Genomic DNA, 14,669 nt, shown 5'->3' with positions numbered 1-14,669 from the left:
GAGTCAATAGACGATAACCGAGGGGGCAGGGCCAAATAATCACCATTTGAGTGAAGTTTACATGGGATGGGACAATGCTAATGCAACTACATACCTAAAATGATTGACCTGTGGATCCCCACAAACTAATACATTGTTGACGCAGCCGCCGTAAACAGCAAACCTATGTCTCGCTTTTTTGACTCAGTCAAGCGACCAGTGGCGTAGCTTGCATGTATGCTCAGATGCTCAAGCATCCACATCATTTTGACAGGAACAAATTATAAATAAAGATATGTTCGCAGCAGTTAAACTCGGCGGTATCCGTATGTAACAAGGGTTAGGATATGAGGATAACATCCAATTATTTCTGATGAAGTATGCTTGGTCTTTTATTAAGGATAATTTAGTTCATGTAATAAAACAAGATGGATAAATCGCAGAAAAATGTTCTCGAATTTTTTTCGTAAAAAGATTACGTCGTCGGCTACGGCAAGTGCAGAGGACGATGCACAGCTCCTCGGACATGTTTCATCTGAAATTGAGCCTAGCGGAGCGATGGCTTCTATAACTGACTAACAACATAACTGACAACTAAACCACCAAATCCTGATATCGTTTCCTGTGACATGAAAGACGACGTGAAAAAAAGACTAATCTTTAATAGAGTGTGATCATTCCTATGCTTATCAGTAAATTCCAGTTTCTATCTAGGTCCACATATTAATTTTATTTTCAATAAAAGAACAAAATTCCTATGTCCCATGTATTGCACATATTATATGTAACCAAGGAACAAGGGCAATAACTAATAAAAAATAATGTTTTTCCTCTTCCTCTTATTTTTAATTGAGAAATAAAAGCTTCAGAGAAAATGCAATGGGATTTCCGTTATAATTTATATTTTAAAAGGTCAAAGCTTAGGACTTATTTTCGAAATTGTCACTGCCGATGATATAAAAATCTGGCGAGAATTGTACACATGAGAGTGCAAACAAGACCGGATTGACGGACACCAGGAATTTCAATGATGTTCCCTGCGACGCGTTAATGGAATCACTTCAGTTCCTGTATTCCGAAGTGCCGCTGTTATGGGGACCGTTTTTTGAGAAATGCTAGGAAAGGGGATACTTCAGTTCCATTATACAGAAGTGCCGATGTGATGGGGCCGTTTATGAAATGTCAAATTAAGATTGGTGGGAAACTTTTACATCAAATAAATAAATTATGAATTACATTCAATTTTGAGAATTTTGAGAAAACATTAAAATTTTGTTTGAAATCTAATTATATGAATTGGTAGGTATTTTGAAATTAAACAAAAATCTAACCAGTGTCGGATTCTAGGGGAGTACATGTGCTTACAGGAACATTGTCTGAAAAAGAAAAAATTCTGCATAAAATAGTCTTAAAAAAAACTTCGCCTCGCTCCGCTCGGCAAAGGCATCCACATCATTTCAACCCTGGCTACGCCACTGGCGACGTCATTTTTGTCTCGGACATAGTGCATTGTTAATTTAGTTTCCCAGTTTATGGATACTTTAATACGCATAAAAATGTCCACCTTCTATCTCTGCCATGTTGAATTATTTGTAGATCTGGTCGTGCTGATCATTTTAGTATTTTTTTTCAGTTTCTACATCTATTACAGTTTTGACGATTGAAAACAACACAGGTGAGCACCCTCACATACTCCACAAACTCAAATTGTCACTAGATACCAAAATTCAAAGGCTCATAACTCGTACAAAGTCAACTAATCAACAAACCTTGTGGATATGCGCATTAACATGTTATGTCATTTATTATCTACAAAATTTCACAAAATTCTGCTGTGTATATATTGATTCAGAGTAGTTGCGATGACAAACTGTTTCAGTTGAACATTTAGGCCGAAATTTTAAGTTCGAAGGACTTCTAGACACATAACTGAATCATAATTTCCTGTTTACATTCTCATTTACGTAGTTTGTACTAAACTTGGTACATGTGTATCTACAAAGTTTTCAGAAATTCTGTTGTGTGGTTTCAGAAGAGTTGTAGTGACAAGAACAGGACACCGACAGGTCAAAACATTAAAACCCACTCAACTTCGTTACTTGGGGGTATTAATATGATTATTCATGGAGCAATTGGTCCTGTAAGATAGGCAAATATTCCAAATGATCAGACTGAGAGAGGCAATTACAATTATTCCATACACCAAATATAGTTTGTAGACCTATTGCTTATAGTAACTAATTGTTTGATTGGTAGGTACTCAACACCACTCTCGGCACTGTTGCGCTATTTATGACGGTCAGCTTTTATTGGTGCACTTCAGAAAGATTGACTGTCCTGAAAGAAACAGACCTTCAGTAGATAAATTGCTTCGCCGATCGCAGCTGGATACGAACGCAGAGGTCCAACACTGAACAGTTGGGGCAAAAATGGTCACAATATTTGCACTTGATACATGTCTGAATTTTGATTGTAATCAAATATTTGACACATAAGGTTTCTGACACAGAATAACTGTAGTCGCACAAGAACTTGAATTGGTTATGTGATTTGAATTCCTATTCATTTTTTTGCTTTTCTGTAATAAACTATGCTGTTTCGAAATGCCCCCCTCTTTTTCCTAAAAAAAATCTTTCCCTCAAGATATGGTCATAGTATCGGTTCAAATTTCCAATGCAGTTTGCAACCATAATAACCCTTTTAATTTGCGACAATAACCCATTTAAATACATCGTAAAAGTATAAAAATAGATAATGACATACATAATCATGGCTAAAATTAAATAACCTTTATCAGCATTTTTAAAATATTAACCTCTAAAAATAAATTGACAGCTAATCACCTCAAGACAATACATTTCTTTATACACAATTTAAACGCAATGATAGGGAGGAAATTCAAAATTTTTACCATCTCTTTCTTGTTTGGAAATTTGTGGTATTATTTCAGAGGGATCCATACACCATTTCACAAGTTATTGTCTGGAAACCATTTGGGCCCCTTTTAACCCCTCCAATTTCTAAACTGTAAGGACCATAACCACCAAAATCAATCCCAACCTTCCTTTAGTAGTCATAAACCTTGTGTTTCAATTTCAAAATCTATTTACTAATACTACTTATTGTGCGAAAACCAAATGTGTTTGGACAACGATGACGACATGATTCCAATATATGAATGCACAATTTTTTGCAGTCGTATAAAAACCTGAAAATCCCAGTCAACTAAGATTAGTGTCGAACACAGAGTTGACAGGCAGCCCAGTTATACAGTAAGTGGATTTCCCAGACTACTCTGCCACTGAGCAGCCTATGATAATTGAAATAGACCAAATCACAAAAACTTAACATGGAACAATGATCAATGAAAATGAGGTGTTATAATATAAAAGTTGACAGAGCGACAGCAAACCAGCTTTCCCTGCAGAGGTCAAACCCTGAACAGTTGAGCAAGTATGGATATCAAATTTAAGCTTGAAATTGGATATTTACCTATTACGGTCCAATATTAAAAACATAAGTACATTGTTAAAATCAGCATATCAAAGAACCATATATTTCAATATGAATTTTGACTGAATGTATTTAAAGATTATTTGTATCAATTTTTATGAACAAATTACAAATCACAAATGATTGTTCACAGAATTTTAAGCATTATATTTAACCAGATGTTCAGCAGGGCGCAGCTTTATACGAACGCAGAGGTCGAACCCTGAACAGTTGGGGCAAGTATGGACACAATATTCAAGCTTGATACAGTTCTGAATTTGGATTGTGATTAAATAGTTGACACAGCATAGATTTTTGACGCAATACAGAATGCTGTTGGATATTAATCCCCTCAAAAAGAATTAATGAAGAAATTTTCTTTTTAATTTCTAAAATCTGAAATGAGAACAATTTTCAAAGTCAATAAACCAGGACTGAGTTACATGATTAAACAATCTCAATGTAAATGAGATGTGCCAATGCTAATACAACTGCATACCAAATACCATTGATATATTATAAGTAATTCCCAAATCTAAATACAACCAGATGCTCCACAGGGCGCAGCTTTTTACGACCGCAGAGGTCGAACCCTGAACAGTTGGGGCAAGTATGGACACAACATTTAAACTTGATACAGCTCTGACTTTGGATTGTGATTAAATAGTTGACACAACATAGGTTTCTGACACAGAATGAATGTGTTCTAAGAACTTAAACTTGAAAACTTTAAATTGGACATTTACCTATTATGGTCCAATATCCAAAATCTAAATACATGGTTAGATTCAGCATAGCATAGAACCCCAAGAATTCAATTTTTGATGAAATCAAATAATGTCAAATTTTAGACCCTTTAGACCTCAATGTGGACCAATTTGATAACAGGGCCAAAATATTAAAAATCTAAATACATGGTTAGATTCAGCATATTGAAAAAACCCATATTTTCAATTTTTGTTGAAATCAAACAAAGTTTAATTTTGGACCCTTTGGACCTTAATGTAGACCAATTTGAAAACAGGACAATACTGTGTAATTGAAAATTTCTTGCTAATGTGCAATACTGTGCAATTGAAGATTTCTTGCTATTGCACAATACTGTGCAATTGAATATTTCTTGCTATTGCGCAATACTGTGCAATTGAAAATTGCTTGCTATTGCACAATACTGTGCAATTGAAGATTTCTTGTTATTGCAGAATACTATAAAATTCCTTGCTATTACACAATTTTGGACCCCGATTTGGACCAACATGAAAACTGGGCCCATAATCAAAAATCTAAGTACATGTTTAGATTCAGCATATCAAAGAACCCCAAGGTTTCAATTTTTGTCACAATCAAACTAAGTTTAATTTTGGACCCTTTGGACCTTAATGTAGACCAATTTGAAGACGGGACCAAAAATTAAGAATCTGAATACACGGTTAGATTTGGCATATCAAAGAACCCCAATAATTCATTTTTTGATGAAATCAAACAGTTTAACTTTGGACCCTTTTGGCCCTAATTCTTGGGACCAAAACTCCCAAAATCAACCCAAACCTTCCTTTTGTGGTCATAAACCTTGAGTTAAAATTTCATAGATTTCTATTAACTTATACTAAAGTTATTGTGCAAAAACCAAGAAAAATGCTTATTTGGGACCTGTTTTTTTTGCCCCATAATTCCGAAACAGTTCAGACAAAAACTCCCAAAATCAATCCCAACCTTCCTTTTGTGGTCATAGACCTTATGTCAAAATTTCAAAGATTTCGGTTTACTTATACTAAAGTTATTGTGCGAAAAAACCAAGAAAAATGCTTATTTGGGACCTTTTTGGCCCCTAATTCCTAAACTGTTGGGACCAAAACACCCAAAATCAATCCCAACCTGTCTGTTATGGTCATAAACCTTGTGTTTAAATTTCATAGATTTCTATTTACTTTTACTAAAGTTAGAGTGCGAAAACCAAATGTCTTCAGACGAAGACGCCAACGTGATACCAATATACGACCAAAATTTTTGCAATTTTTGCGGTCGTATAAAAATTAACTTGTAAACTATGTAAAAATTTCGAAGTCAATGAAGCATGACGAGGGGGTGGGGCTATATAATCTTCATGGAAACAATACTTGCAAATTTGCATATGAAATATCATTGATTTAACATTAGCGGTTCATCTTAAACTGATTTAATCACAAACAATGCATATAAACTAAGATAAGTTTCAAAGTCATTAGACTGTGACTGTGGAGCGAGACCAAATATTCTCCATGGAAATGAGATGTGCCAATGCTTATACAACTAAATACCGATTACCATTGGCCTTCCACTAATGGTTCCCCTTGAACTTACCTAATCACAAACTATTACATGATATTAAACTTACAAAAATGTTCAAAGTCAATACACCATGACTAATTGGGCGGAGTCAAATTATCTCCATGGAAATGAGATATGCCAATGATTATACAACTGCATACCAAATACCATTGACCTACTACTTGTGGTTCCCCATAAACTGACCTAATCACAAACTAATACATGTAAAATAAGCAAAAGTTTGGAAGTCAATAGACCATGACTGAGGGGGTAGGGCCAAATAATCTCCATGAAAATGAGATGTGCTAATGCTTATACAACTGCATATCAAATATGATTGACCTACCACTTTAAGTTCACCATAAACTAAACCTAATCACAAACTTATACATTGAAACAGCATACCTATGTCTCGCTTTTCGACACTGTCAAGGTGAGACAATAAAATGACAGTCCTGGTAAAATTAATAAATAAATTTACAGCTACAAATCTCAAGACAATAATCATTTCTTAATACATAATTTTCAAGCAGTGAAAGGGAGGTAATCAAACATTATTCTTTAAATTTTAATTGGATTTCCTCCCTAACACTGCTTTTAAATTGTCTAAATTGTCCTTTAACATGAAAAGCCCTTGTTTTTCCCCTTTTTTGCCCCTAATCAATAAATGATTTGAGCCATAAACCCCCCCCCCTAACCATCCATTTGTAGTAAAATTTCAGAGAGATTTATACACTAAAACACAAGTTATTGACTGAAAACTACAAAAATGCTTATTTGGGCCCCTTTTTTTCCCCTCATTCCTAAACGATCAGGACCATAACCCACAAAATCAATCCCAACCTTCCTTTTGTGATTATAAACATTGTGTCAAAATTTTATTGATCTCTATTTACTTAAGTTAGTGTCCGGAAACCATCGGTCTTCGGTCGACACTGACAACGACGACCACATGATACCAATATACGACCAAAAAAATTTTTGCGGTCGTATAAAAACAACTTAAGGTGGATTGGGACGATTCGACTGCGCAAAATTTCACCCATAAATTACAATGCACACCAAAAGTATTTGTTGTAAATTCGATATTATTTTTTTTAATATTTAGTTGATTAGAAATGTTAAATCATTGTAGTTATGTCACTAAAAGAATTATTCGGTATTATGTGTATCTTTTAAAGGCTCAAAATGACATTTCACTCATTTTCACCATTTTCCCGTCAAAATTTAGGTTCTAAGGCAAAACATTTAGTTTTCCTTATCGGTTACCTATGTTTTTTATTTGCTCATTCATTGAAGCTATATTTCAGCTTTTTATATTACAGTTTGGGACCAAGTGTCATTGAACGTTTTTTTGATATTCTGATACAAATATGTCAACATCTCTATTTTCCCTATCATTTCAATGAAAAATGGTCCCTTTTACATACATTTTTATAAGTAAAATTTTGAGCTTAAATGGTCCGTGACCCCCTATTTTTTTCGACCAATTTGATTCAATTTCTGTGAAGAATAAAATAACAAAAAATACAGAACTTCTAATAGAAACTTTGAATAAGCCCGAGCCACCTTAATGAAAAATGCCCCAAAATATTTAAGGAATACAAATATGAAGGACCTTTCCAACCAGACCTTATTTATTAGTATCATCCAGTGTTAACTTAAAAAAATAAAGTATACACAATTTTTTTAATCAATGAACAAATCTACAGGCAATCAGACTAAAAGAACAAAAACTTCGGGTCTTTTTCAAACATGTAGGGAAAGACTCATATATGGAAGCTCAATGAAACAATCTCTTGCGGTTTTTGATATTAATAATTAAAAAAAATAATGCTCACAAGGTAAGGAATATGATATTAAGTCACAACACACTGGTTTAGTATTATGGCTAAGCTATTGTATCATTTACTACCAGTTACCATGTACGTAATTCAAACATAAGTCATTGCATATTCATTTCTTATATGAGACTTGAAGTTCTCTCCCTTGGACCCAATAGCCATTGAGACAACTTATTGCTGTTTCTGCTTCTTCCCAATTTGTCATTGTCACAAACCCATAGCCTTTACATTTTTGACGCTGACCATCATAGATAACATTAACTTTCTGAACATTTCCATATGCACTAAATAACTGATATAGCATTTGTTCGTTTGCATTGTCACCAATGTTATAGACATAGAGAATGTATGGACCTGCACCAACCGGAGGAGCATTGTAATTTGAGCCTCCCATTGGATTATATCTTGAGAATCTGTTACCCATGCTTCTCATTGGCCCATGAGGGTATCGACCACCCATTGGAGGAGCTGGTAAAAACTGAACAGGTGGTGGTCGCACCTTTTTGGCATTGTCATCTGCAAGTTTAACCAACATTGGCATTTCTCCTCCTTCTGGAACTTTACCATTCATCATTGCAATAGCTTTTTCAGAATCTTCTTTTAGATTATAAAGAATAAAACCAATCCCTTTAGAAAATCCAGTTCTTTCATCAATAATAACACGACATGAAACAATATTTCCAAACTGACCAAAGTGTTCTTGCAGCTGTTCACTTTTCCAATGTCTTGGAACATTTGTGATATACACGTTAGCTTGTTTGATGTCCTCACCCCCTTGCCTTGAATAAGCAACTTTTATTCTCTTATTCTGTAGTTGTAATCCATTAAGGGATTCAATAGCTCTTTCGGCATCTGCTGCACTCTGATAGTCAATAAAGCCAAATCCATAACTGTATCCAGTTTGTTTATCTCTCACAATTTTGGAATTTTTAATCGGACCAATGCTTAAGAACATAGATCGAAACTCTTCATCCGTCAGGGATTGAGGCAAGTAATTTATTATCAAATTTGACTGCTGTGGAGATGAATTCTGCTGTTCCATTAGTTCTGCCATTATTCACTTCCATATTGGAGAAAAAAAATAAAATGTAGCAAAAAAAATGTAAAAAAAATAAAATGTAAAAAAATAAACAAAATAAAATAAAATCTTTTAAATAAAAATAAAATAATAAAATATCACTGTAAAATTAAGAAAAAAAGTATATTATTATATTGTATAGGACACATTTATACAGATAAGACAAACATGAACATGAGTTATGCTGGCATTAATTTTTACTGCAGTTGTGGTTATCAACCAAAATTCTTATAAAGGGATATAATTTATGCATCATCACCTTAAAGTTTAAAAGAGACCAAGTAATATGAGGTGTCATTTGTAAGGATTTTTGGTCAAGTTTTTCTTTTCTTTTTCAGTTTTACCAAGTGAATGTATTTGATGCTGGTATGGTGGTCATAAGTGATTTTTTTTTATAGTGAAAATAGCCAGGCTATCAGTTTTTTCATTGTTTCACATTTTTGTCATGTCATGGCTTTTAATATTTGACTATACAGTATGAGTTTTGCTCTTTGTTGGTCTTTTATTGATAGTTGTTGATTGGTAATCGCTCTTCTTTTTCTTATAATAATCCCCATTTCTATTACAAGCTTAAGTCAACAGCTTATTTAGAAACTACATGTTAACAAAACTTTTGTAACATATTCTAAGGATGACTTGTGTTTAAAGTTAAAATTTTCACTTGGTGTCATGCAAGTAGGAGATGATTTTCTGAAATAATTTATAAAGAAAACACATGCAGAACCAAGATAACAAATCTTTCCAAAGAAGTGGTATTAGATTATTCTAGCCTTTTGGCCAGGGTAGCTAAAAATCTTTTTTAACACTGAATAGAAATTCAATCCTATTGTAATTTACCTGTGTAAGAAAAAATTCTTTGGACTGTGAAATACTGAAAAATAAAATTAACAATATGAAATTGTTCATTATTTTCCTGAATTAGACATGTTAGACATGTTAGATGAAATGAATGAATGATCATTATTTACAAATTTGAATATTATATAATTGTTCTGTATACAGAGACTACACATGTATATTAAATTAAAGAGCACATGTGAACAACACAGATTTTCAGTCAATGCAAAAAACGGGAAACCCTGAAAAGCTATATATACTTTGTATTGTTTACTTGGGGAAAAAGGAGACAATTGTATTTCTTTAAAGATGGCGCCATGATCGCATTGACTCAGTATTTACCATACCCAGGGAAATGGCTTATAAATTCTTTTCTATATACTTTGAATGCTGTGTTAGTTAAAGAAGAAGTTGTGGTACAAAAATGTATGATTGCCAATGAGACAACTCTCCACAAGAAACCAAATGACACAGAGATTAACAACTATAGTTCACCGTACGGCCTTCAACAATAAGCCCTATTATTGTAATATATATTAATGCCAATCGCTTAATAAGACTACTTTACATTATATATGAATGTGAATCAAGAAGATATAAAACAAAAGGAGGCGTGTTAATATTTTCTTTGTAAAGGGAACCCTTGGTTTAAAAAAAGTGACACAAATGCATCCTAAGCCCTCCCATTGGTCAAATCCTGCATGAATCGCTGTAAAATACACAAGCTGATCCATGTTTTTGAATTTAACCATCATTCAGTGTGATGGGGGTGCAACACACATCTGACTGTGTGGAATTTAATAACTGTATTTTTTCATAACACAGCAGAACGTAGAAATTAGCCATAGGTCTCACAACAGTGCTGATTTTACAATAATCAGTTCTTTGTTATCAGAATACACAAATATGGTTGCAACAATGATTTTTAATGGTTGTAAGGTATGTTCGTGTATATTAGATCTAGAGATGAACAAACATCAGCTGAATTTAGCTCACTAATAACTGGAACTAGTATATTAATAAACATTTTTCTTAGTCTATGGTACCAGTTGATGATAGTTTTTTTATTTGCAATCAAATATCACAATTCCTTACTCTAGACAGTGGCGGATCCAGAACTTTTCCTAAGGGGGGGCCCGCTGACTGAAGTAAGGGGGGCCCACTCCAGTTATGCTTCAACGATTCCCTATATAATCAACCAAATTTTTCCCACAAAAGGGGGGGGCCGGGCCCCCCCCCCCTTCTGGATCCGCCTATGCTAGAGCATTGAGCATGTTGTGTATTAAATCACAAACAGTACTCCAGCATGTACAGAATTTGTCTCTTAAGACTTAAGGTCTAGCGTATCTCTTATGACACTGGGTTGGGATCCCTAAATTATTTTTCTCTTATCATTGAGAAAATATCTGTATATATTTGTTTATTTATGTATTTATGAAGTGTCAGCTGATCTGGTATCATTAATTCATTCAAATAAAATTATTTGCCTTGATTTACAAGAAATTAATTGTCACTCTATGCACATGTTGTATATAATCTGTTAAATTTCAGTTAGCTGTAATAGCATAGCAAGGGAATTATTTGCCAATTTGGCCATTATAATTTGCATTGAATTATCTCCCCTTTGCAATGTGATGGATTTAGCAGTATTCACTTTCAAACGTTAAATTTTGGTCGTTATCAAAATTAATGTGTAGACATGTGCATAATGATCGTATTGACCAGTCGACAAAATGTATACACTACTTGTTACACTTACATGTGCTCCCTCAACCAGGCGGAAGTTTCGGTTGGTTAAAAGGAAGATTTTATTTAATGTGAGTTCGTGGTCTAGTGGTTAAGACCGATGGCTACAGTGCTGAAGGTCCCGAGTTCGATTCTCACTCGGGGTGCTAAAATTATCAGCACATCAGAAGGGTAATTTTCACCCTCTCACACACAACTCTGGTACCCAGACCGGAGTTTAAACTAGAATGGGTACTTTGGGGGCCTCGGTTGGTCAAAGTTGTCCCTTACTTTGACCTGGAGATCAATCTTCTGATATCTCTCTGGTTTGTCTGTTTCCACCGAGTGGCCCGGTGGTTCTCTCCGAGTACTTCGGCTTCCTCCACCATAATAACAGACTGCCCGGTGTCCTAGCACTCCCTTTGTGTTGGGTGGGGATTGATTGTCCTGGTAAAAATAATTGTCGTATAAACATACGTTAGTGACACGTCTCCATTAATCCCGTTAGGGAGTGTACATGGATGCCACTGTACCCTCGCAGTTTTCGAGGGGTTCTTCGGATATCGGAGGCAGATATCGGAGGCATTTACCAGTACATACATACATGTAGTGGCTGTACAACTCGTTCTCATTGATCATTTTATGGCCTCTAATTTACGTCGGTCCTTTGTGTCAAATTTAAAAACATTAAAGAACAGATCACTTATCTATTACAAAGAATTGGAAGACATCTGATAAAGACTATTCAGCAAGTTTAGTTATGAAGATCTACTATGATAAGATAAGATAAATTTTATTTTCCAAATTAGTCCCCAGGGGGGCATATACACATAACCAGAGACATATGTGTATATATGTCTCTGATACAACATACAGTATTTTACATAACATTCATAAAATAAACTATTATTGAAATAAAGTCATGCAGGTATTATTTGTGGGCCGTTATTTGTTAAATAAAAAAGTATTTAAGACATTTATGATCGAGTTGCTACTCCAGAGATGTGGCAATTTAAACTTTTTTTTTAAATTTATTTATTATTACTATGCATTGTGAAACCTAAATTACCATGGATATTTTCAAAATTAGAAAATTGCGTTAATATGACCATTGAATTTCTCAAATGTCTACCAAAAGAAATGATCTTACTATTTTCAAGGATTTGTATAAATCCTAAGTTGCTATTTCAAATACCAAAATAAGCAGTTGTGACCAAAAATGTAAAAAAAAAGCACATGACCTAGCTGGTCCGATCCAAGGTATGCAGGTGCTAACCCTTGAATCGCCCGTGAGAAAGCTTCCGTCACAAAAATCTTAGAGTCAACCGATTTAAAAGTTCATTCCGGTGTTTCGCCTTCGAAACTTCGAAACCAGTTGATTCTGTGCATGTTCATTTTCTTAATTTTCTTCACCATAGCAAATTTTGGTTACTTTTGTTTAATTTATTTTAAGAGATTTTTGCTTTTAGTTTGCCTATATTAGTTTTTAATCAATCTCTATGCAGTGGCGGGTCCAGAGGGGGGCGTAGCCCTTTGCTCGGACTTTTTGTTTTTGTTTTTTGTAAAATGATTAATCAGACAAGACTTCGTGAACTTTGCCATTTCCCGTGTACTACTATTTAATTTTTATGCGACAATTCTTGACTTATAAAGATGTTTTTCGCTGGAATTTACTGATTATCAAAGTCATGTGATTCGCTATGGTGGACCGTGGAGTTGACCTGCAGTGCGTCGAATAAAACGTCTCTCAGTCATTTTGAAATTCATATTACAGTAACACATTGCGTAGGCTGAGGATGACAATCATGACACCTTCAAAGCGACACAGGATTTAGCAAGAACATATTGACTTCTATTTCACTATTCCACCAAACAGAAAGTAATGCTAGCTCTATAGACAATTACACTCTCATGAAAAAAAGTTCCACAGCAATATTATCTAACTACGGAACATGTTTAACCCCAAACGCCCCAGCCTTTTTTAAAATAATATAGCTGAATAATGATCCCCAGTCAGTATAAGCTCTATATAGATTTAAAGTCGTAAGTACGAACCATTTGATTTGAGGAGACAGTCTTAGATATTTGAGAGAAACAAATTTGACTCTGATTTTTGCCTGGACGCAAATATCTTGTCCTGACTTTTTTGCTATTAGAAACGAAAATTCCCAACAGAATTATTTAGCATTAAATGAACATGATGAATAAAAGCGGGCATATTGTTTTGTGGCAGGGGTTTTCATGTCTGACCGGAATGGCTGTTTCGCCGAACTGATATATATGGAATACTTTTTTTCAAGACCAGACTGCAACCTGCCTGCTGGGTGTGGCCTTTATCACGGTCTCCATTTGTCGGCCGTCATTCATAAATTCGTTGTCATTTGATTTTCAGACTCATTCTTAGCCTTTGATTGATTTGGAACCCTTTATGTTGTTGGTGAAACATATCAACCAAACATTTGGATAAAAATTGTTTGTTTTGTCTTTTTTAACTCGTGTCGGTCGTATTTCAAACTCAATCGAATAGCCCAGCGTATATCTAGTTTACAACAAGAAATCTGAGGTTATTCTAACTTAACTTACAACATACGTGCGAGAATTTTCCATTTCTATGTTTTACTGACAAATCCCACATTAAATGTATCAGTACATAGCTTTGGATCCATACTATCATTTTATGATAGACAATTAAAAGGGAGAATACAGCATCGAAAATGTCCAACCCTTACACCTTAACAGCAACTACAAAATATGCATGCCCCACTCCAGGAACCGTTTAAAAAGTGCATATTTCACTTATTTTATGTTTTTAGTTCTAAAAAGGGCCCAAAATTTTTTTCGCCTCGCTCCGCTCGGCAATCTTTAAATACTACGCCCCCTCTTTAAAAAATCCTGGATCCGCCCCTGCTATGTGCTTTTTATGTTGCAAACATCTTTATCTTTTTATTATAGTTTAAATCCATAATTGCAGGCTTCAATAAGTGTGTTTGCGCTGGTAAAATAAACTTTAATTTCAGTTTATTTATGCATTATATAAACGCTTGTTTTCTTTGTTTAATTGTATATGTGCATGTGTTGACATGTCACTGTTTAATGTGTTTTTCATTTGTCGGTTTTGAATTATTTTTTCCATAACTATGCTGAATAAAACTGAGAAAGGAAATGAGGAATGTGTCAAAGCGACAACAACCCGACCACAGAGCAGACAACAGCCGAAGTCCACCAATGGGTCTTCAATGTAGCGAGAAACTCCCGCACCCGGAGACAGTCTTCAGCTGGCCCCTTACAAATATGTATGCTAGTACAGTGATAATGGACGTCATACTAAACTCCCAATTATACACAAGAAACTAAAATTAAAAATCATACAAGACTAACAAAGGCCAGTACGGGGCGCCGAATGGGAC

General features: G+C 34.6%; 1 protein-coding gene across 1 annotated transcript in view; it reads right to left on the bottom strand.

Annotated features, from left to right (window-relative positions):
* LOC143062529 (uncharacterized) overlaps window positions 1–11,289 on the bottom strand; it is a 29,368-nt gene extending 18,079 nt beyond the window's left edge. The window contains exons 1-3 of the mRNA XM_076234195.1: window positions 11,157–11,289; window positions 9,538–9,573; window positions 7,738–8,682 (exon numbers count right to left, since the gene is read on the bottom strand). Of these exons, the coding sequence (XP_076090310.1) occupies window positions 7,738–8,676 (939 nt within the window). The 5' untranslated portion in view covers window positions 8,677–8,682; window positions 9,538–9,573; window positions 11,157–11,289. The remainder of the gene's footprint in view (window positions 1–7,737; window positions 8,683–9,537; window positions 9,574–11,156) is intronic.
* Window positions 11,290–14,669: the final 3,380 nt, after the last annotated feature.

Source organism: Mytilus galloprovincialis, chromosome 2 (assembly GCF_965363235.1).
Source record: "Mytilus galloprovincialis chromosome 2, xbMytGall1.hap1.1, whole genome shotgun sequence".
In the NCBI taxonomy this organism is placed as follows: domain Eukaryota; kingdom Metazoa; phylum Mollusca; class Bivalvia; order Mytilida; family Mytilidae; genus Mytilus; species Mytilus galloprovincialis.
The sequence above is the reverse complement of the archived record's forward strand: the minus strand, read 5'-3'. Positions and strand labels throughout refer to the sequence as shown.